At 32.2% G+C, this 25,945-nt stretch overlaps 1 protein-coding gene across 4 annotated transcripts in view; it reads left to right on the top strand.

Moving 5' to 3' along the window:
• LOC118201680 (uncharacterized) overlaps window positions 1-16,947 on the top strand; it is a 42,866-nt gene extending 25,919 nt beyond the window's left edge. For all 4 annotated transcript variants that reach the window (XM_085807235.1, XM_035373822.2, XM_035373823.2 and 1 more), the window contains exons 2-4: window positions 2,142-3,361; window positions 3,444-3,533; window positions 8,123-16,947. In XM_085807235.1, the coding sequence (XP_085663361.1) occupies window positions 2,234-3,361; window positions 3,444-3,533; window positions 8,123-8,470 (1,566 nt within the window). In that variant the 5' untranslated portion in view covers window positions 2,142-2,233 and the 3' untranslated portion in view covers window positions 8,471-16,947. The remainder of the gene's footprint in view (window positions 1-2,141; window positions 3,362-3,443; window positions 3,534-8,122) is intronic.
• The last annotated feature ends 8,998 nt before the right edge of the window (window positions 16,948-25,945 follow it).

Genomic DNA, 25,945 nt, shown 5'->3' with positions numbered 1-25,945 from the left:
AATGACTATGACATGTACAACAGCATTCTGAAGTTGGAAGAGTTTAAAACATATGATGAAGCAACAAAAGTCTCCTGAATATGCCAACTGAAAACGAGCAATGGACAAAAAAATGGCTTCGCATGCCAAACATGGAACATGGCAACTTGTTGAGCCACCTAACGAATGTAAAATCCTTGACAGTCGCTGGGTTTACAGAGTGAAGACAAATCCCGATAGCTCAATTGAGAGATTCAAGGCCCGTTTAGTAGCAAAAGGGTACACCCATACGGTGAATATCGACTACGAAGACACATTTAGCCCGATGTGTTGCTGTGACACTATTCGAGCTCTAATTGCAACGGCAGCCAAGGAGAATCTCAACTTATATCAAATTGATGTGGAGATGGCATTTCTTTACGGCGACCTAACTGAGGAGATCTACATGTATCAACCCAAAGGCTATACCGATGGAAGTAAGCGTGTAATGCAAGATGCTTCGACCTTTATATGGCTTGAAACAAGCTGGACGATGTTGGAATGCTAAGTTTACTGACGTGCTGAAGAAACATGGCATGATACAAAGTAAATCCGACAACTGCCTGTTAATATGAAATGATTACAGACATAAGATGCTGATGGCGATTTATGTTGAGGATGCCATTTTCGCTGTTCAGGACAAAGCATCATTCTTCACATTTATGGATGAACTCAAGCGGCATTTTAACATTTGAGTAGTAGCGTTAAATTGTTTCCTTGGTCTACAAGTTGAACGTTTGAAAGATGGCTCACTCTTCCTGCACCAAGAAGCATTTACAAGAAAGATATTAGAGCGATATGGAGATGCTAAGACATCACACATCCCAGTAAAGAAGTCGAGTCTCAAGGTTGACTATGGTCAATCGAATGACGATGGCAGGATCAAGATCAAGGAGGCGAAGCCTCTCAGCAATGAATTCCATACCGATCATCTCAGCGGTGAAAATCCATACCGAGTAGTTGGCAGTTTACTGTACTTGGCGAAGGGGACTCGACCAGATATTGCTTATGCAGTGAGTTTGATGTCTCAAAAGCTGAACAGTCCTACAGAGCTTGATTAGGAAATCACACAGACAACAATAAGGTACCTTCACAATACCATAGGACATGGCATTGTGTACAATAATGAAGATGATAAATGTTGTTTAGTGATGCAGATAATAACAGGTGGGCAGAAACGCGCAGGTCTCGAACAGGTGTTATTTTTTTCTATGGTGGAGGTGCAGTTACGTGGCGAAGCAAGCTATAGGAGGCCATATCCAATTCAACGACAGAGGAAGAGTTCATGTCAGCAGCTGATGCTACGAAAGACCTGATATGGTTGAAGAGCTTGTTCAATGAGATAGCTAATAATGTCTCTGCCTATCCTACAAATTGATAACCAGAGTACTATCAAGTACATCAAAAATCCAATGTTCCACGCACGCACAAAGCACATTGACCAAAGGTACAAGATGAGTTCTCGAAGGAACATTGTCAGTTAGGCTATGTCAGAAGTAATGAACAATGAGCAGACATTCTGACGAAGGCGCTTCCAGCACCTCAGTTTCATTTCCAGAAGAAGTTGATTGGTGTAAAAACAGTTAATAAGTAAAGGCTAATCTATACGAACAATGACTATTTTCATGCTCGAAGGAGGCTGTTGAGAATCGAGCATTTAATTGATATTATGTGCAGTTTCAGTGACATCATTGTTTTATTATGTTTTATGCATCTGGCATCACTATTATTTTCGTCATTCTGAAAGTTGTCATGTAAACAATAAGACGTACGTAAGTTCTCTTCACCTTTTTTTGTTAATAAAGTCCAAAAATTCAATTAGCCATTACTCTGTTTGTTAATTTTATAACACAAATAATTTTGTCTCTCTGTAATACTACAATAATTGTTAGCTCTTATTAATAGCTGAATCGTATATATATCAGGTTGAGAATTTATATGTTGAGACATTGGATTAAGAGTGATTATTTCTTCATGTTACTAAGATTATGACATAAATGTACAAATTTTTAGTTTTACATGGGAATTTTTTATGGATAAGCACCATAAAGTTGAATATTTTATTAAGTAAAATATGCTCATGTATTTCATTTGGGTATAGTAACGTTTTTTTTTTTTTTTAGGATGTGCATAAATATATCTTCTAGTGACTGGAATGATATACATTTAAACTGGGCAAGCATTTATCAGAGTGTTCGATGCGGATAACAACAGAATGTGTGCTTTACATGAATATAATTGTATGGCATCTAATCAGAATCAGTTAGCTGATGGTGCTCTTTTGAATATGGCACTGATGCACTCTCTGAATTGTGCTTCAGATCGATTATCATGTGACTGTGTCAATGCAAATGTTAAGGTATCTAAAGCTTGCGAAGATTCTGCAACAACTTCATCTATTAACTGTACCAATCCTTCTATGGATTCTAATAATGTTTTTGATAAAGCTCATAATCTTAATGATAAAAAATCTCTATATATGTCTAAAGCATGTAAGTATTCATTTATTGCATCAGATTACACTTCTGCTGAAGGACAGAAACTTCTGAGTATAAAGGTATATCAGAAACCTCCAGAAACTGATTGTTCTGTATCTAAAGGTAAAAATTTTCTCTCAAAGAGATCCATATCTGAATATTTCTTAAGTAAAAATGGTGTAGATAAAGATAATCAAGAAGATAAAAATAAAGAAAATAATTTACTGAAGTCGTGGCAGCGAACATTTTTCAAACCACAAGTGCTAATACATCATCCTTTTGAAGAATTTCGCCACTGTGATAAGATAAATACATCTTATATTCAAGACTCTGTAAAAGAATCAACTTTATTCAATTCTGCTGTTTCAAGTGACTTGGGATTAACCTCAAGCAAAAGTAATTATTCATTACATGGTCAACAGGCACTGAATGTTCTTGACCCTGAGCCTGGCATTTCTGGAATTGCAAATGAGTGTGTTGAGGAAAATAAAAATGTTCAGACTGGATTATCTGATGATAGATTTTCCCATAAAAGCTATAATTTAAACCCAAATGTCAACTTCAAAGTTTTTGATATTGAGTCACTTAGTGAATCTGGTGAACCTTGTGATAATGCTTCTTTAGAGAATAATGCTCATTTTGGTTTGGATGATGCATGGTTTATGCCTAGTGCTCGTCACACCTTCAGTGGTGCTGATATTTCTGGTTCAGCCTCTGCTGCACAGCTCAGTGTTGCTAGCAGTTTTGGAGACAGTAGCCTACCTACATGCAAAATTTGCCACACTGTTGCCAAGCCAGATGATCCTTTAATATCACCCTGTCGCTGCACTGGTACTCTGCGATATATACATTGTGGTTGTTTAATGGTAAGTAATTTTATAAATACATATTGGTAATATGGCTGCAATATTTTTAATGTTTTGGACATTTTTTATTCTTTTTCTTCAGAAATGGCTGGAAATTTGCAATAAAAGATCTAGGAAGCCACCAACATGTGAACTCTGTAAATACCAATTTCACTGGCATAAAAAATTCAAGGTAAGTTTTTATTCATTAGTGTTAATGATAATTTTGAAAAATTTAAGTAGTCAGATTCATGAAACAATTTGCTTTATGTTGATAAAATAATTTATAAATGTTGTGTCACTTCAATTAAAGCGTGTAACAATTTATACCCAGCAGGTATGATGATTTGCAGAAGCTGATACATGAAATGGGGGATTTAACACTAAAGATAACAGTATTGAGAGTGTTTTCATTGTTTTCCACTTGATTTACCATATCTTCAGCATATTTTTTATGTTGCACATTGTGACTATTTCAAAGCATTTTTTGCATTATTTGGTTTTTGTATGCATGAAGCTTTAATTTTTTTTTGTGCAAAAAAAATAATGGAACTTTTGATTTTGGATTGTACTTTTCTCTGCTGGGGTTTATAACATGTTTTCTTAGGCTTTGATTTAAACTCGTATATATGGCAACCTTCTTACTGCTCATATTAGGCCTAACTGCTCCTTCATGTTATAACACGTTTTTAGTAAAAATATATGAAATATAAATTTTCATATCAACCGTGTTACGAAAAATATTTCAAATAGATAGTTTTTCCTTATAGTTTAACAGAAAATTATTAAAAGATGTGCTCTTTAGTAGTCTAATAAGAAATAGCGCCTGGTGAGCCCGTCGGCAGCATCGCAAAGCGTAATTTGACTAACAAAAAGATCATGCTTTTGTATCTGGTGGGATTGCCGTGGTATTAATCACAAATAGTATATGGAAAAAGGTAAAATCCTTGACAGTAAGGGATACAACGAGATGCTAGTACATGTTGATGCTGCTATCAAGGAAAAGAGTCGCACTGAATTGTGGCACAGAAAGGTAATGTTCCATCAAGACATATGTGTCTGCATTCACCAGCTGGCCTCTGTACAGACTCGAATGGGATCTTTCACTACACCCACCATATAACCCCGACATCGCACCTTCGGACTTCTACCTTTTTTCACACTAGCAGCTACATCTTGCTGGTCCTATCTTTCATTCTGGAGAGGACGTCCGAAATGAGGTTGACCTGTTTTTAAACTCAAGCCACCAAGTTTCCGGGCCGAAGGTTTTGAAAATCTACCAAAAAAATTGGCAGAGCATAGATTTTGGGTAGTGACTGCTTTTTTTTTTTTTTTTTTTTTTTTTTTTTTTTTTGCATAACTTTATGAAGAACGTTCGTGCTTAAAATTTTCATTACAACCATTAAATTTTGTAATTTATGAATTCCTTCCCACTTTCATGTGTTCATCAGCTGTACTTTATAAATCAGATATGTAGAAATGCAAGCTAATTTTATGCATTTCAGTATCAAGTGAAATCTTTAAACTAATCATTCATTATAACACTTTATGTAGTTTTCATTCAAAGCTAAACTCGGATAATGTGCCGCAGTTGAACTACCAGTAATTGGTGACTTTAGCACTTTTTTAATGGAAAAGGGCAGGCTGCTAAATACAGTAAGGGCACTATGCTCTGTTTCATATATAGCGAATCCGCTCTGAAATGAGGGGTGAAGTGGTAAAGTAGCTGAAAACTAGCAGTTCAGTCCGAGTTTTGAATCCCGTGAAGGGTCTGGCTACATGCACGCTTTCATGGTTTTCCCATGTGTAACGTGTATAGGAGCCAGTTTCTCTTAGAAAGTCTTCCACGAGGGCATCATTTCCCTTAGGCAGATAGATCGTACCGATGTTTATGTTATCAACAGTACTGGTTATTTTCAAAAATGGCCATCCTAGAAAGGTGATTGCCAAAAAGTATTCACTACGCTTATTTATACGTTATGCTTGAATATACTCTTATTAGTCAATCTAACATATATAAATTACTAATGCTTAAAACAAATTCAATTTTCAATACTCTGTTTCCCATTTGTTCCTCTTCAATGAAACAGATTCATACACAGCAAATCCAAATGCATCTCTACAGGAAGAGGATAAACCAGCTCAGTACGTAATTAGAGTTACATCCGGTAAAGAGTATATACATATAAATACATAAATATATATTGTATATTGTTTTTTCCAAATGTATATATAATATATATCATTTTACTTTACTAAAATATAATATTCAATTTTATTTACGAATTTCTTCCCCTTTTCATGTATTATCAGCTTGTACTTTATAAACCTGATACCCCTTCAATTATCAGCTGTATTTTATAAACCTGAAACAGAAACACAATTTGATTATATGCATTTCAGTATCAAGTGAAATCTTGAAACTGATTGTTCATTATAACACTTTGTAGTTTTCATTCAAAGTGGAACTCGGATAATATGCCGCAAATTATTTTCACACTAAGTTTTTTGTTCAAATAATGTGTCCTGCTAGTTTTTTTTGTAATAAAATGCATGTTAGTAGTTGATTTCTAATTTTCGTTGCATCTTGATATTACTGCCAAAGATATTAGATCAAGAATAGTATCTTTTACTACGTTTATGTGTATGGATAACATAGACGATTTCTCCGTGTACTAGAAAGATTTTATAATGGTTTATCCACTTTTGAATTAAAAAATATAGCTGAGGAGTGTTATACGATTTTATAATACAAGTAAAAAATATATATATAAAGCTCTGCAAAGTACTTACACATATTTATGGAATATTATGTGCATGCTATATATGTATACACATATCATCAAGTGTAAAATCATTTATATATAATTTTTATGTTGCGATGAAATTACCGAAATGCTTAAAAATCTAGTATTTTTAAAAACGGTTTTTTCCGCAGAATAACGGCAAATTATAAAACATTATGCAACATTGAAAAGCGTGATGAACGAATTTTGCGAAAAGGAATTGCAACTGCTGCATGTATCTCACAGATATCTTTCATTCAACATAAAACTGGAAAAGTTCTATTCCTCGTCAAAACATACCCTGCAGTCTGAGTCACAGACGGAAGAAATGACAGCAGGTCTTTTGTTCAGCTGAGCGGATGTGTTTAAGTGTTTTATAGCTTACTCACTTTCCCGCCAAAGGAGCACAGAGGAAAGGAAGCATTGTTGCCATAGTAACCAGACTGTAGGTAGTCTTACAGATTTAACTCTTTATCGCTCAACATTCGTAGGGCCATCTGTTATTAAAAATCAACATGAGAAAGTGGTATTAATCCCTCTTAAATCTTACAATTACCTTCTTTTTTTAAAAATGTTTTATTGGAAGTACTTCGTATTAGTTGGTACCTTTCTTTACCATGTCATCTGTTGCCTTATTCCCAGGTATGCCACAATAAGATGGTTTTCTTTTTAGAACAATTACAACAATTTCTTATACTTTTAATTCGCATAGTAAATGGTAATAATGAACATTTCCATTCAGTTATTTGAATTAAAGTGCAAGCTTCGAAGCTTCTATTAAGTCATATTGTGTTCCTTGATTTGCTGTGCACGATACCAAATTCTCAAAAGGTTCTTTTGTTGTCAAAATATGCATTGACTGTGATAATGTTTTAGTAACACTTAATTAAAGATTTTCATCAAGTAGTTTTGAGATTTCCCGACTGTGCATGTTATGGAATTTTTTAATTTAATTCGTATTTTATTCTGTTCAGAGAGGCAGTGTATAACATCTTTTATGTTAACCACAAAACCATTAATGCATTTCTTTTGAGACTATCTGTAGCAAATTGTCTGTGCTTTCAACAATACTTATTGTCCTTTTTTTTCCCGGCTAGATTTTTGTATTGGAAAATAAAAAAAACATTATCATAGTCTGAATAATTGCAATTAATACCTTATTGTTCAGAAAGACTCATGCTTTAGTAGCAAAGAAATAAACTTGGCTGGTAACTTCTGCTAGGATTTCATTTGGGGAAACAAACCAAATAGCATTAGTTTGTTCACTGTAAGACGTATCTTGTCAAACCAAATACCAAAAATACTTGAAAATTGTTTCGTGGTTGTACTTACAAGCAGTTAAAAAAAATCTAATCTTAGATGTATTTTTAACTGAGCTGCTAATTTTCTGCTTATAAGATCCTTTTGAGGAAAGTAAAATCTTAAGTAGAAAATACAACATAAATTTGCTGCTCTGTATTTGAAGGTTGTGTTATGATTTTTCAAAGTGTAACATGCTGTGACATCTGGAATGCAAAAATTGGTACCTTTTTTGTTTAATTGCCCCCTTTTCTGCTAGTTGGAGTAAAAAGGATTAATAAACTAAAATGGCAAGGTGGGAGATTGAGAACAAGATGTTAGTTATCTAATCTTTCTTAGTACAACTCTTTTCAAGTCTTGCAGTTAGAGTACCTGTGTCAGCACAAGGCATATTAAACATGTCCAACCATTAAGACTTTAGTGAGTTTTTGTTATACTATTTAAGAAAATTTGTTATTATTTTTTTTTTCATTATGATGTAAATTATTTACAGGGGTTCTTGAACTTGTGACAAGGTATTTCTATAGCACTACATATGCAGTCAGTTTCTGCTGAAGTTAAAGGAATTTTTTCTTCAGAACACTATTTGTATTAATGCTTAATTAATATAGCAAATTTAATTGATGTTGCTGTCAACTGATGTTATTTTACATGCTGGATTGTTTCCTGATCATGTAACTTGCATGTATATTTTCAGGTTGGACAATGGCAATTCCCTCATTGCTCCTGGCAGGATAAAATATTACACACTGTTTTCCTCATTTCAGTGTTAATCATGATTGGATGTGCTGTAGTTACTGTTATGTGCTTCAAGCAACACCGAGGAGCAAAATCAGAGATTACTCATCTAGAACTTACTCAGTCTGAAATTATAACTCTTATTTGTGGTGCATTGTTCTTCCTTGCATTCTTTTTAGCCATGTATGTTGAAATAAAAGCTAGAAATACTATTTATAAACTCATGCTCAAATTCATATATCTAAACCAACAGTGGTATATTGATGAATATGATAAAAAGAAAGAAAATGCAGCAATAGATGTATAATTATCATATGTATAAAATGTAAATACTCATGAAGAAATGATTTCTCCTCTTTTTGGCCACTTACTGTAGTTTCACTGCATAGAGATATAGATTATTTTTGAAAAAGGAAATGTACAGGCTTTTTTCTGTGTTATAAAACTCTAGCACTTGCCGATATTAGCCTTTTTATACAATTTTAATCTGTTAAATAGTTATCTGTACCTAAACAAGGATTTATTTGAGTGGCTAACAAAACTCTAAATGTGTGCTAGCATTTTATACATTTTGTACCTATGTTTTCTAATGTAATTTTTTACTTAACTATATTTTAAATTGTTGGCAAGTTTTTCCATGGTAAGGAAATTCAGGATTTAAAATGGCATAGCATTTTACTTCTTTATATATACTATCTTAAGACATAGAATATAAATGTAAAAATAATAAAAACTAATATATATATATATATATATATATATATATATAAAGTTTATTACTTTATTTAAGAATATCATACACTATGTAAGTTGTGATAGACTCAATTTATTTAATGTTAAAAATTAATAATTTAAGAGAGCTTAATTTGTAGTCATTAGTTGTGTAAGATATTACTCACAGGTTAAGCCTTAAGGGGGGGTTTGAAGAAAGCAAGTCTTGTATAAACTGATGTGTTTTGTGTTTTCTTTCTCTTTCATCTGTTTACCAAATCAAAGTTTAGCATATCTTCCATATTTACTAAAGTGTTATAATTGTATATTGTATTCTTTATTATGCAAGGGGGAATTTCACTGAAGTAATGTGCCTCAAACTGAGCTCATAGCCATGCTGATTAATAGTTGTGAAATAGGACACTTAAAAATTAATGTTAGTGCTATTAAGTTGTGGAAGTTTTTTGACAGAGAAAAGGTAGATTTGTATATTGTTTCACATGAAGATAATTATGTGTTGGCTATGAGTTTGTCAAATTGTGTTTTATATAAGAAAACGATATGAATTTGGTATGGGTTACTGATAATTACTATGCAGATACTATGCAGCATAAAAAATGTGTGTGTTTGTGTGATAAAACTACACAAAAAGATATAAATTTGGTATGGATTACAGATAATTACTATGCAGATACTATGCAGTTTTTGCACCTTTAATACAAAGATATTTCATATTTAATCTTTTATTAGTAGTAGTAAGACTTAGAAAATCTCCCTGTGTGTGTGCTAAACACACTGACTGACTTTTTGCTTATTTTGCCCTACTAATGTATTTCATTGATTAAGACTATTTCATTTTGTAATATCTATTCTATGGCTTTCACTCTTTTAATGTATCCTTAAAAAATCCTGTTGTAATGCAGTGCATTTATATGAATTTCTATAGCTTGGGAACCCCCTTCCTGAAACAAATCACTTTCAATTATTTTTTTTTCCCTGTTTTATGTAGGGTGTTCAATTTAAAAGAAAAACTCATTTATGAAACATAAATTTGAAACAGCATGATAATTATGTAAATATGCTGTTCACCTCTTAAATTAACAATCTGCCTTTAAAATCTCCTAAAATATTCAAATTGTCCAGTTCTGCATTTGTATCATTAATCTGTGCAAGGTTCCTTTATATGGAGATTAAATATATATATTTTTTAAATACATTAATAATTTGAGTGAAAATAACTGTAAATTAGTGCAGAATTAATTATATCAAGTTGAAAGCAGTGTAATTTAAAGAACTGATAAAGAATATAATTCATAATAAAATAACGGGAGCAGTTATACATTTCGCAAACACAAGAAAAAAATAAGTTTAATACGTTTTCAGTATAATAATCAACAGTTTGACTCTCAAGATGGAGATATATTTGTAGATGGTAAACAACATTTTTACTTGTACTGGCACACAGTTCAAATAAAATGTTAAATTCTTTACTAATAAATAGCATCATATCAGTTTTATCCTTAAGGTACTCCCCCAATTGAATATATCTGGGTTAAAGGAGCAAGCTGGCCTTCCACTGACCCATAACTCCACCCATATGAAAAATTTTGTGACATGCTTGTTGCTAAATGCATACTCATTTTGTAGTTATATTACCCAAAGCAGAATGTAATGTAATGTCTTTTGTGTCACTTGATACACTCTCATATGTATAATTTAGTAGTTGTCTTTGTTAGTGCTCTCTGGTACTGTATTTTAAGAAAATTATGAATTGCTTCATAATATAAAAGAATTTTAATATTCATGGGAAAATGTTTGAATATTATAAAGTTTCTTCTTCATGCTTAAAAAGTATTGAGGATTAAAAATTTGTATTTATGGCTTTAACAATTAATTAAACTCTGTATTTATCGTAGAAAATCGTATATAGCTATTTCTAGAAAGTTATCATGATAGCTGTTTGAATCAGAGTTGCAAATATTTCTAATTTGCTTGTATACAAACAATTCAGTAAAATTTGCAACTTAGTATTCATTGCCAAAATTTTCTGTTTGATTGCCAAATTTTATTATTCTGGAAGAAATATTCTAATTCATGAGAAACTATGAAGACACATTAGTTGTACATGCTCTAATTTTTAAAACATAAGAATTTATGTGTGCTATGGAATAGTGAGAATGTGAGAAACATTCATAAAGGTTTCTGTTTTTGAAGTATTTTGTTGTTCATTTCCTATGTGTATTGTTAAAAGCATGTGAGAGTATTTTTATTATAAAATTTGTGACAAATTTTTCAGTGAAAATAAATGATTCTTGTTACAAAATGATTATATTTCTAAAACTGAATTTATCTTATTTTAGTGATTTATAACTGTTTCTCTCTCTCTCCTTTTAATTGCATTACCAAATTTTACTGTTCTGGAAGAAATAACTAATTCATCAGAAGCTATGAGGACACTTTATACTTTACAAAGTCCGAAATCCAGACGTTCATTATCCGGAATGATCTAAAATCCGAACCTCAAAGCCACAAAAATTTTTTTTTTTTTAATTAATGCTTTACGCATGCACATTTGATTTTTCTTTCATAATAAAACATGTAGAGATTTCCACTTAAAAATTACGATTCTTAATTTCACTTTAGACGTAGATAAAATACTTCACTATGGAAAAACAATCATGTAAGTATAAATTTGTGAGATTAATAATTTGGCTTCATAGCTGAGTATCTACTTAGCATACGTCTCAAACCGAAACATTCACCTATTTTATATCCTTGACATCGACTTGGCAAGTCATTATTTATTATATTTTGCTTTCATCACAGCATGTTTATCAATACATGACAGCTTCAGTAATAATTCAGGCTGTGATGCCTAAAAAAATTTTTCTATATTAGTAATTGAATAACAAGAGTATGGCAACCTTTTATGCTAATATTGTGCTTGGGGATGATTATAATTTTTTAAATGCTGTAAGAAGTGTTGACGAGAAAACAAAAATTTCTTTTCATACGCTAAAAATAGATTTTGTTAATGAAACTCATAGACCAAAAGATTACATTTAGTGCTATTTTAATTAAGAATAACTGATATGTAGTTCACCGTAAACCCAGAAGCGGTGGCAGAATATGTCGGCACCAAACGGCAGAATTAAGGGAAGACAATTTTTTTTTAATTTGGGGAAACACCAAGCGACGAAATTAAGGGATGAGAAGTTTTTATGATTTAGGGGAAGCACTGGGATCCAAAGTTTATGCACGGTGAAAATTTAAAGCTCAGTGCTTTGTAGCACAATTTAGGACCCGTAGGGACTGTCCCAGGCAGTATCGAGTGCCAGACCTAGATAAAGCCTTAAGTATATGTGGGAGTTTGAAGCATGTGCAAGAAATAAACATAGTTATATTAAATAACTAAACTAATACATTTCAGGCTTAATTCAGTATGCAATAAGAGCAAGACAAAACTTCGCGAAACAAATTGGGCTTTCGTCGCCAATCTTGCGATACAGAGCCAATAATGTATAACGGATGCTATTAAGCTAGGCTAAAATTATCTTTACTGATTCTAAGGCATTTCAATTAATGTAGCAGACTGTGCTGCTGTGTGATCTTTTAATTTGATCCAGCTTATTATTTTTTGCAGACTTATTATTACGGCAATTTTGTAAAAACTAAGCTTGAACTTTCGATTATGTCGAAAAGAGTTTCCAATTCTGGAGTTGCCAAAGGATCTACAAAGCGAAACCATGTTTCGATGTCAAACAAAAAGTTGAATTGCTGCAAAAAATGGATAAAGGCATATCCGTCTCAAAATTATGCGAGGAGTATGGCACTGGAAAGTCCACTGTATATGACAAAAGGAAAAAGAAAAGGAACTTTTTGAATTTTTTGATTAAAGCATCTTAAACAGCTTACACTGAAAGAAATGTTTAATAAAGTAAATAAATAAATATTAAGCTTTTTTTTTTTTTTTTTTTTTTTTTGTAAATTTTTGATACCTTTTATATCATAATTGTTCTTTATTTCATAAATTACGATTTCATATTTTAATTGTATAATTTCTGCATGCCATCTTACCAGATTTAAATTGATGATCTATTATCCGGAATCACCGAAGTCCCGACCAGTCAGGATTTTGGACTTTGCACTATATATATATTCTAATTTTTTAAATGTTACAAGAATTTATGTGTGCTGTAGAATGATGAGAATGCTAAAAGCATTCATAAATGTTTGTTGTTTTTTTTTAATATTTTGTTTTTCATTTCTTTGTTTATTTTAAAAGAATGCAGGAGAATTTGTAATATAAAGTTTGTGACAAATGAACTTTACAGTGAAATTAAATGATTTTGTTAAAATATGATTATATTTCTAATGCCCAATTTATCGTATTTTAGTGATTTGTAACTGCTTCTCTCTCTTTTTGTATACCCTCGAAAAGTTTTACATGAGACGGTGTTTTCACAAGAAAACTGCATGCCTGAGCAAAGAGCAGTAGCTTTTGTGGGAATAATTTGCGAAAACAAGTCTTTATCTCTTGTATATTCTTCTGGCATGATCATAATGTTAACACTTTACCGACCGCTAGTGGCCCAACAGCATACGCACATCTGACCGGCTGCTCTGCCACAGATTCTCCCTAGCCTGAATAACTGTCAGGACAATCTGATAAATTATCTAAATAAAACACTCCAGTACCATTTTTTCGCTCATTGTGAACAGTAAATTTTTTAGAAACAGTGTGAAAATGTGGGAATTTACGAAGCAACACAAGTGAGCAGTGTACATCAATACTAATAATAAAATGCAGATGATGTAGCAAATGGCAATTGTTTATCGCCATGGCTACCGTTTGATAGGCTATTTTTATGTACCCCCGAGAAAAAAGTGATTAATTGGCTATTGGTTGGTAGGCGTTGGCAGAAAAAAGCTGATTAATAGGCTATAGGCATTGGCGAAAAAAGGCAATTAATAGGCTATCGGTCGGTAGGCATTGGAGATAAAAAGCCGATTAATAGGCTATCAGTTGGTAATGTATTAAGTTACCTTATCAAGACAAAAGGTAAAGGTAATCCCTCAATCCTTGTTTCACCATATTTAAAGACACTGGGGAAGAATAAAAGCAGCTGCATATTTTCCAAGATACTCCCATTAGTTCGTGATGAAACTGATGTCTTTAATTTAGATGACTCATTCATTTGTTCGTTATCTTAATTTACAAGAGCATGCGAATAGATGTAATCTTTTTCTATAATTTGACTATTTCCTCAGAGATTTTGCTGTGTGTGCATGGAAGCTTTTAAGTCAATATTATTGCCCAAACAAAGATATAACCTCCTGAACAGTTCTCTTTCAGAATGCTGCATTAGCTAAATTTGGTTCCTTAAATTTTCTGATGTAACATGAGTCAGACTGTGAACTCAGATTCATTTATGAAATGTTACTGTTGTAATATGTTATGTAATCCAGCATATAATGGTTGGTGTGTGTAATGCAAATAGAAAGGGGTTTATCTTAAAGCTCCTATGTGTGAACTTTTCTTACCATGATAACGGTAGAACTTTTTTTTCCATCTGGTTGCTGAAAATTGTCAGCTACTAGCTGAGTATATTTATTCCTTCTCTTATGCTTAGTCAGGTTATGGTGCATTATAATATGGAAAGAGAGCCTTGGCACTAGTCTCATGGAAATAAATCTTTGCTTTGGAATTAGTTCCATGCTTATTAATTATATTATTATTTCAACATTCAGTAAGCTGATTTCTTCTAACCACTAGCTCTGTGGTTTAATAAATAAATAAGTGAAAAAAAAATCAGAGAGCTTTGGGGATAATGTTTATTAACCAGTAAAATGCTTTTAAAGTAACTGTTAAGTATATCACTGAAACAAAATAAATGTTCATTATTGTTTTAAATCCTCATTAGGTTTTTTTTATGCAAAGTATTAAAAAACTGATGTCATTTGTCATATAATTTGCAGATGATGTCAATTAATACCAAGGTAACAATTTCACTAGTATTTATGCTTAAAAGAAATCTGATGTTTTAAATATGTATTGATAACTTTAGTTAAAAAAATAGTATTATGAAAACTTTTGCTTATCACTCTTTATGCATTCCATGTTTCTAAGTAGTAAATGTATTGTAAATCCATTATACTTAATTAGAGTGGCTTTGTAAAAGGCCTTAAAAAAATTAAAAATATTAGAAAGGGCTTTTGCTTGGAGATGGAGTATGTTATAAAAATTTGTCCTCTAAACAATGTCATATATATAGCAATATCATTGATATATATGTTGAATTTCAAAAAAAAAAAAAAATTAAGCATGTATTTATTATAATATTGTCATGTGAAATTATCTTTCAAAAGTGTTTTAATATATACTATACTCGTGTTTTAATATCCATTATTAGACTAGTTAATTGCAGAATCATTTTTAAAAATTAAGCGTTAATCAATCGTGTAATGTTATGATACTTATGCATATGTATTCCATGCCTTTCTCTTTTTACATCCATACAGTTTCAAGTAAAATAAAGTACCGTATTTCTTCACTTATTTTTCGCCCTTTTTTTTAAATGCACAACTGAGATGCAAAAAATATGCTAATTTTTTAAAGGTACCAGTATTAACTCAACAAAGTGTCATGATTTTATAAGACAAATTTAATAGGCATGTTCCAAATAATTACAAATTTTCTCAATAAATAACCTTTGAGTAGTTCATTTTTTCTTCACATGATTAATGTAAAAATAAAAATGAAAGTGCATTAAATGACTTCTGATGTGTATAAAAGTTGAGCAGAAATTTTTAAACTGGATATTAACACCGCTGTCTGCAATGTTAAAATACTAATGAATTCTTAATTATCTTTTTCCTATGCATCACTTTCCTTGCCCGAGCCACATAGTCACAGACATAATTAATTTCAGGATTTTGCCAGATTAAATAATCAAAATCGTATATTATCAGGAAAATTAATATCCTTGTTTATTATTTTACATCTAATCATCAAATTGTTACCTACAGCCATACATGTTGAGTAAACCTTTGAATTTTGGATTTAAAAGGTTCTATTAATTTATATATCAAGGAGATGTATTGAAGATAAGTATGTAGAAAATCACAGCCATATCTTTTCATCCTTCTTGATAACCTCCTTCATTTAGTTGGCACTATTTAGTATATCTAGTCGCGTATTTCCATGCGAAAAATATGTGAAAATACGGTAATTATAGATAATATTTTAAGTTTCAGTGAAAACAAGTGTTTGAAACTTCAGCTAATAAATGATCTGTACTAAATATACATGAACTATATTATACAGTTATTTTTTAAATGCAGGATGGTGAGAAGCTACTGCTTATATTTACTTTGTTCTTTGAATTGTATATTTTCATAAATCTTTGGACATAAATATTTCCCTCTGCTCCTAAAACTGTTATGTAAAATATCTTTTTATTATTGTTATGTATTTATAGATTTCTCACTCTGTTAATTATGTACAAGGACGTTAAGATTCAAATATTTCTATTCTGCAGAGTTATAAACTAACAATATATAAATAAATAAAAAGAACTGTAACAAAACTACATTAGAATGCAATTTTATTATCCCCTTAATATATTGGTGAGGCTCTCTTTCTGTCTGCAAATAACATCATTAAATACTGTCATTTAGCATACTGATGGGCACTTAGGAACGTACTAAACGAAAAAAAGTTCAAAATGGAAAGAAATATTTCGGTAATATCATATGATGTAGTTCTTTATAGTCTGGAGCATAATTTCATTAAAACTAACAATTTTCTTGTTCTTTTAAAGCCTTTATTTATGTAAAAATGTTTTGCCTAAAACGTTTGCTATGCAATTTTTCAGAATAAAACTGGGTTTGCTTAAAAAAAAAAATAGAAAACGTAATTAAAGCGAAAAGTTATATATTTCTTGAGCCTATTTCAAACATTTTTATGACGGGCATGCCAAGATTTTGGGTGCCTTTGTAAATTATATTCTCTACATGGCCTTTTGTATTGAGAATTTTAGTAAATGAAATAATAAATAATCCTGAAATATAGTTTGATACTTTTTTTTATTAAATTTATACATATTAAAATGTGTGAAGAGTAAACAAGGTGGTATTTTTGGACTAAATTTATGATTTACAAATTTTTACTTATATTTTACAACAATAAAAATTATTAATGATTATTTTCTAACATAGGGAAGACACCTTTCGATATTACTCCCTGTTTTACATTCTAAACTCTTTTATCCACATCACAACTTTGGCTCGTTAAAATTCCCATTGCATCACTGTTGGGAAAAAAAGGGGATATGTGACTTATGTCCTTCAAAAGAGATTACCGCCATTCTCATGATTAACGCACATAGTGTAAAAATTAAATAGCTTCTTTTTAGTGGTGAATGGTAAACTTTTTTCTTGGTCTGGTGGTAACAATAAAAATGTGACTTTGGTATCTAATTTTCTCTCAACGCATGTCATGAGAGAAGGGGAAATCCTTACAATTCCTGCACCTTTGGAAAATATTTTACCTGATCAAAAAGGTTTCAAAAATATGAATTATATATAAAACTACATTGAAATGCTAATATACTATAACAAAACTACTAACTTAAAAATGAGATAAAAAAAATGTGCATGTGAGCAGTGAAGTAATGAATAATCACAGATAAAATATGCTAATTCAAACCAAGTGCTTTTATATTATTACTTTACTTATTGCCATAAAGTAAAAACCATGGAGGTAAGAAAGAAAGGAGTGGTCAAACCGGCATTAGAAGTGAAGCTTCGGTCACCAATTGGGCTGTTTTTTTTTTTTTTTTTTTTTTTTTTTTTGTTTGTTTGTTTACAGTCAGAAGCTCGCTTGACAGCGCTCTGATAGTATTTCGACATACGACAGTTCCATACAAATCGAAAAACGGGACACTTCTGCATAAAAGAAAAATTCCTAGTGTGATAGATAGTAGCAATTTGTATAGTTTAGTGACATTTACGCGAAAATCACATCTTGGTTATTTTTCGATAACTAACAACAGCGAATTTGATTATGAATTTGTTTTATAAAATTCTAAGCTGTTGAACTACAAAAATATAGATTTAGCAAAAATGTTATGCTTAAAGAATGAAAAATACCTTACGGTACCTTTAAAATTGTATACATCTTTCGATACCCTTGATAAAGTATTCGCTACTTTTATTCTTTGTTCCAAACGCCAAAATGTTTTAAATAAAATAAATTTTTTCCACATCCACATATTATTGTAACATGTACTTTTCTAAAATTAGTGTAAATTACTTTACTCGAAAAATATAGTGAATGCACAGAAATTAAAGATTTCCACATGCCGGAAATGAAAAATGGTATTTATGCATGTGCTTGCAAAAAGCACATATCTGCATTTTAAAGAATACGTAAATATTTATTAAATTATTTATAAATGTATTTGAAATGAAGGATTTATTCATTCATAAACAACTGTGAAAAAATCTAATTATTAAATGTATCTAAATTTATAATGATTATAAATACTATCTAAATATATAATAACTTTAACATTGAGTTGTAAACATAAATTGACATCCTGTTGACAAATACGTTATAAAACTAGTTAAGCAAGAATTGTTCGTACTGGAAAGCAAAGGTATTGTAATTTCTATGAAATGCATACTTAAGAAAGTAATAAAGAAGAGTTTTGGAATATGTATTGTTGAAATTAAGGGTAAAAAAAATCTGATAAGTATAATTAAAAGAATTATTCCTCTTACATTTTATAATAATTCAGTTATAAGTTTTAAATAATATTTTTAAAATAATCCTTATTTTATTCTCTTTCAGAAATATTCAGAGAAAGTTAAGTACTATTTAAATATTTCGCTATTATAATAAAAGGTGCTCTAATTTGAAATGGACCGAATAAAGCATTAATTATAATTCAGAAGTCAAACAACAAAAATAGCGTTATATTTACAAAATTTTCACAGGACTAGTTTCGATGGTTTTACCGAACCACCATCTTCAGCTGCAAAACCGCAAATGAACAAGATAGGAAATAATGATTAGATAAGATAAGAAAGCCTGGACAAGAATAAGCAAGTGGCGCCATCTGTTGGAGAAACCAGAACTAAAACATAATTTCTTTAAAGCCGAAAGCAAATTTGGATTGGAATTAGGATCGTTAACTAGAACAGAAAGATTTTTATGAATGTGAAATGCCTCTAGAAAATCCAGTTCTCCAATGGAAGATGTTTTTTGAATAATTTTGGCAGCAGAAAAACTGAAAGTGTGGTTTTCGGACCAACAATGTTGAGCAACAGAAGACTTCTGTGTTTCCTTTTTTCTAACATATGCCTCATGTTCCTTGACGCGAAATTTTAAGGCTCTCTTAATTTGGCCAATGTGAATTAACCCACACTGGCAAGGAAACCTATAAATACCCAGGAATCTCCTAAAACAAGAGTGTGTCTTTTAGTGTGTTGAGATGAGAATTTTTTAACTGCTTGATTAATAATGTTGGATGGAAAGCCCCTGTCAATAGCTATTGCTTTTAAATAATTTAGTTCTTCATCAAGGGCTAGTTTGGAGGAGCAAACTTGAAGAGCACGGAAAACATAGGAATAAAATGAAGCTAACTTTTGTTTAGTCGGATGACATGATTTAAAGTGTGGTGGAAGGCAAACCGATGAAGGTTTACGGTAAACCGTAGTACTGAAGTTGGATGTGTTACGTGTGACCAGAATGTCGAGAAACGGAAGAGAATTGCAAGTCTCAAGTTCAAAAGTGAACTGAATAGCAGGATCAATAGAATTCATTGTTGAAAGAACTTTATTTAAATCATCTTTATTACCTTCAAACAGAGTAAAAGTATCGTCTACGTAGCGAAACCATGCCGGGAAGTTTTAAGTTTCAAACAATTTTGATTCATAATAATGCATGTAGATATCAGCCAGGATGGGACTGAGGGGGCTTCCCATGGCTAATCCCTCAGTTTGCTTGTAAATTAATTAATTAATTAACTAAATTACGCCTGAAACGGCAAAAATTCCTGAATCATCTTGGCTTTTTACTTAAATGTAAATGTAAAAAATTGATCCCCAATTTCATTCAAATCAAATCTAATCAAAAACCTTCGAGTCGCGTTTCAAGAATTCTGTTAAATTGCAAGCTTGCCTTACTTCGGTCCGTCATAAGGGATACACGTCAACAATTGTCCAAAATTGAACGTGAACTCTATAAGCTTCATCTGGAACTCGCTAAATCATATCCAAAATTCACTGCCCTTGAACAAAAGTCTTGGTCTAGAACGGAGAATGCAGTTAACCGTCATAAAAACACCCTTGCAGTTAAATTCGAAAAACTTCTTTTACAGTCTTCCAGTTCAAGTAGTTCAAAAAATCTTCCCATTGTAAACATAAAGCCAATAGTTAATATTCCTAATGTTAGTCTTTCAGAAGAACAAGAGAGAATTCTAAAATATAATTTTAACTTCTCACAAACCTGTAAACCCTCGATTCCAAAGATTTTGGCTCCTATCGAAAAAGCTTTCAAGTTCAGTAAAGTTTCAGATTCAGAGAAAGAAATGATTAGGCATCTTATCGCTCATACTGTGAAATTCTATAATAAACTTTTGAAACCAAATTTAACTGCGAGAGAAAGAGCTACATTGCGTGAAATTCATTCTAACACGGATATTATTATTTCAAAGGCCGACAAAGGTGGCCAGATAGTCGTCATGGATAGGAACACTTACATCGATGGTGTCACTAAACTCTTAAACGAAGGACCATATAATCCGATCCCTAAAGATCCTTCACCTTCGGACTTGTCAAAAATAAAAACTTCGATCAAATCTTCACAAATAATTTCAGGCAACTTAAAACATTCACTTATCCCATCTGTTGCGAATTGTGCCAGATTATATGCTCTTCCCAAAATTCATAAAAGTGGTATTCCTTTCCGCCCTATTGTATCAAATTTAGGTACTGCCTCGTATCCATTAGCTGAATATTTAGTTTCTAGATTTTCAACTCTATTAGACAATAACATTTACACCATAAAAAATTCAATAGAGTTTGTAAAAAAAGTTAAAAACATTTCTCCTAGTAATTTACTCATGGTTTCTTTTTATGTAAAATCATTATTCACCAATGTCCCAGTGGAGGGTGCATTAAGATGTCTAGAAACCAGACTTCGCGAATTTCATTTCTCTTGCATCGAAATTGATGAGCTAATTTCTCTCACTCAACTCTGTTTGAAACAAACACATTTTGTTTTCCAAAATAAATATTACAAGCAAACTGAGGGATTAGCCATGGGAAGCCCCCTCAGTCCCATCCTGGCTGATATCTACATGCATTATTATGAATCAAAATTGTTTGAAACTTAAAACTTCCCGGCATGGTTTCGCTACGTAGACGATACTTTTACTCTGTTTGAAGGTAATAAAGATGATTTAAATAAAGTTCTTTCAACAATGAATTCTATTGATCCTGCTATTCAGTTCACTTTTGAACTTGAGACTTGCAATTCTCTTCCGTTTCTCGACATTCTGGTCACACGTAACACATCCAACTTCAGTACTACGGTTTGCCGTAAACCTTCATCGGTTTGCCTTCCACCACACTTTAAATCATGTCATCCGACTAAACAAAAGTTAGCTTCATTTTATTCCTATGTTTTCTGTCTTGATGAAGAACTAAATTATTTAAAAGCAATAGCTATTGACAGGGGCTTTCCATCCAACATTATTAATCAAGCAGTTAAAAAATTCTCATCTCAACACACTAAAAGACACACTCTTGTTTTAGGAGATTATAAAAATTCTGTTGTCATTCCCTTCTTTCCATCAATTAGCTATAAAGTTGCACATATTTTGCAGAAATTTAACTTTCGGGTTGTTTATTCTCCCATCAATAAAATTCCGAGTTCCATACTCAAGGACCCCATTCCGGATATGAGTTCCTGGGGTATTTATAGGATTCCTTGCCAGTGTGGGTTAATTCACATTGGCCAAATTAAGAGAGCCTTAAAATTTCGCGTCAAGGAACATGAGGCATATGTTAGAAAAAAGGAAACACAGAAGTCTTCTGTTGCTCAACATTGTTGGTCCGAAAACCACACTTTCAGTTTTTCTGCTGCCAAAATTATTCAAAAAACATCTTCCATTGGAGAACTGGATTTTCTAGAGGCATTTCACATTCATAAAAATCTTTCTGTTCTAGTTAACGATCCTAATTCCAATCCAAATTTGCCTTCGGCCTTTAAAGAAATTGTTTTAGTTCTGGTTTCTCCAACAGATGGCGCCACTTGCTTATTCTTGTCCAGGCTTTCTTATCTTATCTAATCATTATTTCCTATCTTGTTCATTTGCGGTTTTGCAGCTGAAGATGGTGGTTCGGTAAAACCATCGAAACTAGTCCTGTGAAAATTTTGTAAATATAACGCTGATTTTTGTTGTTTGACTTCTGAATTAGTATTTATTCGGCGTGTTATTGTGTCTTAATCATTAATTATAAATTGACTTATATTTTTCGATTTAAAAGATGCCTCAGAGGCTAAAAAACCATGTCTCATTTGAGAAGGTATTTTAGGAAGGAGCTCTATAAATAGAAAAGAAATAATGCATAATTTTAATATTAATAATACAATAAACTTTGATCTTAATTTTTGTAATCTTTAAGCTAATAAGATCGAATTACCTTAAAATTTCTTTGTAATGTAATTAACGAAAACTTGTGAAAAGATTTCATTCAAATTGAACCATTCTGAGCAAACTCTTCTGTGAAAATTATAACATTTAATTCCGTTCATAATGAAATATTGTTTAAAAATGTGTTCTTTTCATATACTTAGGACTCTTAAGTACTGTAGAAAACGAAAATATATACATTTATATGCATATTTATGCCGTAATTACAAAATATTTACATCCGATCGTGTCAAAACCCATTGAACTTAATGGTAAATTGCTTGATGTTTTGGTCACCAATCAATGGATCGAAAGTGCTTCAAAGCAGGTATGGGTAAACCGGTTTAGGGCCACTCCATTTGACTTCCTACCTCCATGGTAAAAACAAGTTTCTGGCTTGATGCTCTGCAAGTATTCTTTATGATGCAGTCATAATTATTAACCTAACCCACGTTGCATGCAAAATATCCTTGGCTTATTAAGTTGAGTTGGCTTTTAGAAGCTAGTTCTATCTTGTAATCAAACAACCAGAGAAATTATTTCATTATATTCTCAGAAAAATTTTCAATCACTTTTAGTCTTCAAAATATCTTCCGTTCAGACTTTGAAAAAGACTCCATTTTACTTATGGAAACCTCTTCGATATCAAACTCCACTTCATATTCGGAAATACTTGAATATTCTTAACACCACTGGATATTCGGGAAAAATTTGAGTGTCTGCCACCCTTTCAGAACCAAAAATATCTTTTTATTCATAATTTTGAGGAAAAAAATTTAGTGTCTTAAGCAGGGCCAGTTTAAGTAATTTCAGGGCCCCCAATGCTCAAATTCTCTTCAGATTTGTATTTTCTGGAGAAAGGTTCTGTAGGCTGTTACATAATTCATTGCCACTAATAATTTTACTTTGAAAACAATTTGTAAACGCTTATGTATTTCGTATGTTGGTACAATATTAAATCTGAAGCTGCTGGCATCTCATTCATCTGACTTGTGCATGTTTACATTTTCACTTAATGAATATTTTTAAATTTTGTCTTAAAGAAGGTTTTACTTGATGAATAAATGAGACCCAATACATCGCATATATTTACAAGAGCTATTGCTCTCTCCTTGTTCTGGAAAACTGAAATCTTTTGCCATATTCGGTTTATTCTCCGTTTCATTGCATTGTTTAGTCAGAATCAAACTGTCAGCCTTCGAACATTATTTAATTTGCTATTATATCGTGATGTTTTCCAAATTCATTTTCTGTTTCTTCGTTAGGTGTTGATTAAAAACACAATCTTCGTTCAACAAAGAAACTACCTGGACCAGAAATTGATGATAAATAAACGTGTTTATGTGTTCACATAAAGAATAATTTAAGACTGTGCTCGTCTGGAATCCAGTTCATATATTGTAAAAATATTCTATAAACAGATCTCTTTGTAGATATGGCATTTGCACTAATTGCTAAATCTGTGTAAGGAAAAGAGATAAAAAATCTGTACTTGCAATCAATCCACCTGACAACACTGGATGTACTATAAAGCGTATCACCTGCCGAAGAATGTAGTTCCATCGTTTCTACTAGTGGTATTTTGGAAATTTGACAGTGAAATATAAATGTTGTCTGTGAAAAACAACTGAACTGAAAAGGAAGCTTAAGGACAATGGCTTCTTTCTAAATTTATATTTAAAACTGTAAAGAGTATGCAATTTTTTTGGTGACAATCCGAAGAGGACAGTTTTCCAGATGGAAGGAGCGTTCAGACATGGCTTGCGCCTTAACACGGTTATATCGCCCCAACCCCTGGAAGTATCACCACCTCCTCGGTCAGCCCAGAGGAACTTAAATGGTTCACATAGCACATTAAGTCAAGGTCGACGGCAATGCATCGACCGTAAGAGAACAAAGTCACACAGTTAGACATCGACCGTCCGTCGGTGTTGACCAAGGGAATTCCATCCCCCAAGGACAACCTTCGATAACTGACCATGTAAAGACCCCGCAACCAAGGGGCAGACAAGACGGTACCAGTACGGTCCCTGCCGAGCCCTTATTTACTCTGAAGACTGTTTATTTAACCCAGAAGTCGAAACTGTCTGGATATTGATCTAGCCAGTACGCTGAGATGATCAGTCGCAGTCGACCCCCAGGGATGGTCATCCGAACATAGCCCAGGCGAACCTGGTTACCAGCGTGGGAAGAGGAGGCCTATTTCGGATTAGGACAGCGAGAAGCTATATGTTGCGTATCAGTGCCTCATAACTATACCTATTCTCAGAAGGTCCAAACCAAACCCCTGGTCTCCTCCAATTAAATGGGTGAGTTCCGGAAATTTGATATCCAACCCCACCTCCAGGGAGCAAAACTACCTTCGCCAATCCGAAGGAAATTTGTCATCATACCTTCGGGACTTGCAAATTGCATCTCTTGGACACTAATGACGCCACTAGTTGCTAATGAAAAAAAGAAAATTGTGGGCTTTTAGTATGCTCCCCATGATTTACGACATTAAAACGGAAATAAAGAAGGAAAACTATTTTTGAAATAATAGCGATTTTTGTAATTTTGAAGCACTATAAACACGTGCTTATAGGGCGAAAGGGTGACAACAGAAGTTTTTTGCTGGGAAAACTGGGTTGAAAATTTCCAGTTCACCGACTAGAACCGGGTTATATTTCAGAAAAAAAAAAACAATCACGGTAAAAAGCCGCTGGTGTTTAAGGCGTAAGATTGCTAAAGTAAGTAGGAAATGTTATACAACAGATTTTACGCACACATTTTATTTTTTATTTATTACATTTGTTCATTCAAAATGACCCTATATAAAATTGGTGGATGATATGAAAAATAAGATACATAATTTAAGATGTCCTCAGTTAAATTCCTAGTAAATGTTAAATCTATAAATGAATTACCAACTGGTACTTGGACCACATTGAGATTAAAATGATGTTTCATAAAATCAAATGCCTTTCCATTTAGTATAAAATGCAACAAACAACCACCCGAACACATTTGACTGTCTACTAGACGACCTTGCTATTCACACGCGGTCGCGCACGCGTACGAAACTTGACCTCATAAGAATTTCGCTATTTTTGACGTATTACTATGCGTATAGACTTGTCTAATTTATAATTTTTTTTTGTATGTGTGCTTTGCTAATGAGCTCTTTTGTTCTCTAATGATATATTTAGATTGATTTTAACATTCGTAGTTTCAAAGATAAGCATTCGCGCACGCCTCAAAAATGGCGTCTTAATTTTTGCTTTCCCATCAGACCACTATGACAGAGCGAAGTCCTGCGTTCAAAAAGGGGATATTGAATGCATTGATCTTTCTTCTCTTTATATGTAGTAAGTTTTTCTAAAAAT

This window comes from Stegodyphus dumicola, chromosome X1, assembly GCF_044657685.1.
Source record: "Stegodyphus dumicola isolate Sdum_Otavi_A_Nest chromosome X1, ASM4465768v1".
Lineage (NCBI taxonomy): Eukaryota > Metazoa > Arthropoda > Arachnida > Araneae > Eresidae > Stegodyphus > Stegodyphus dumicola.
Note: the sequence above shows the minus strand (reverse complement) of the source record. Positions and strands in the feature narration are given on the sequence as shown.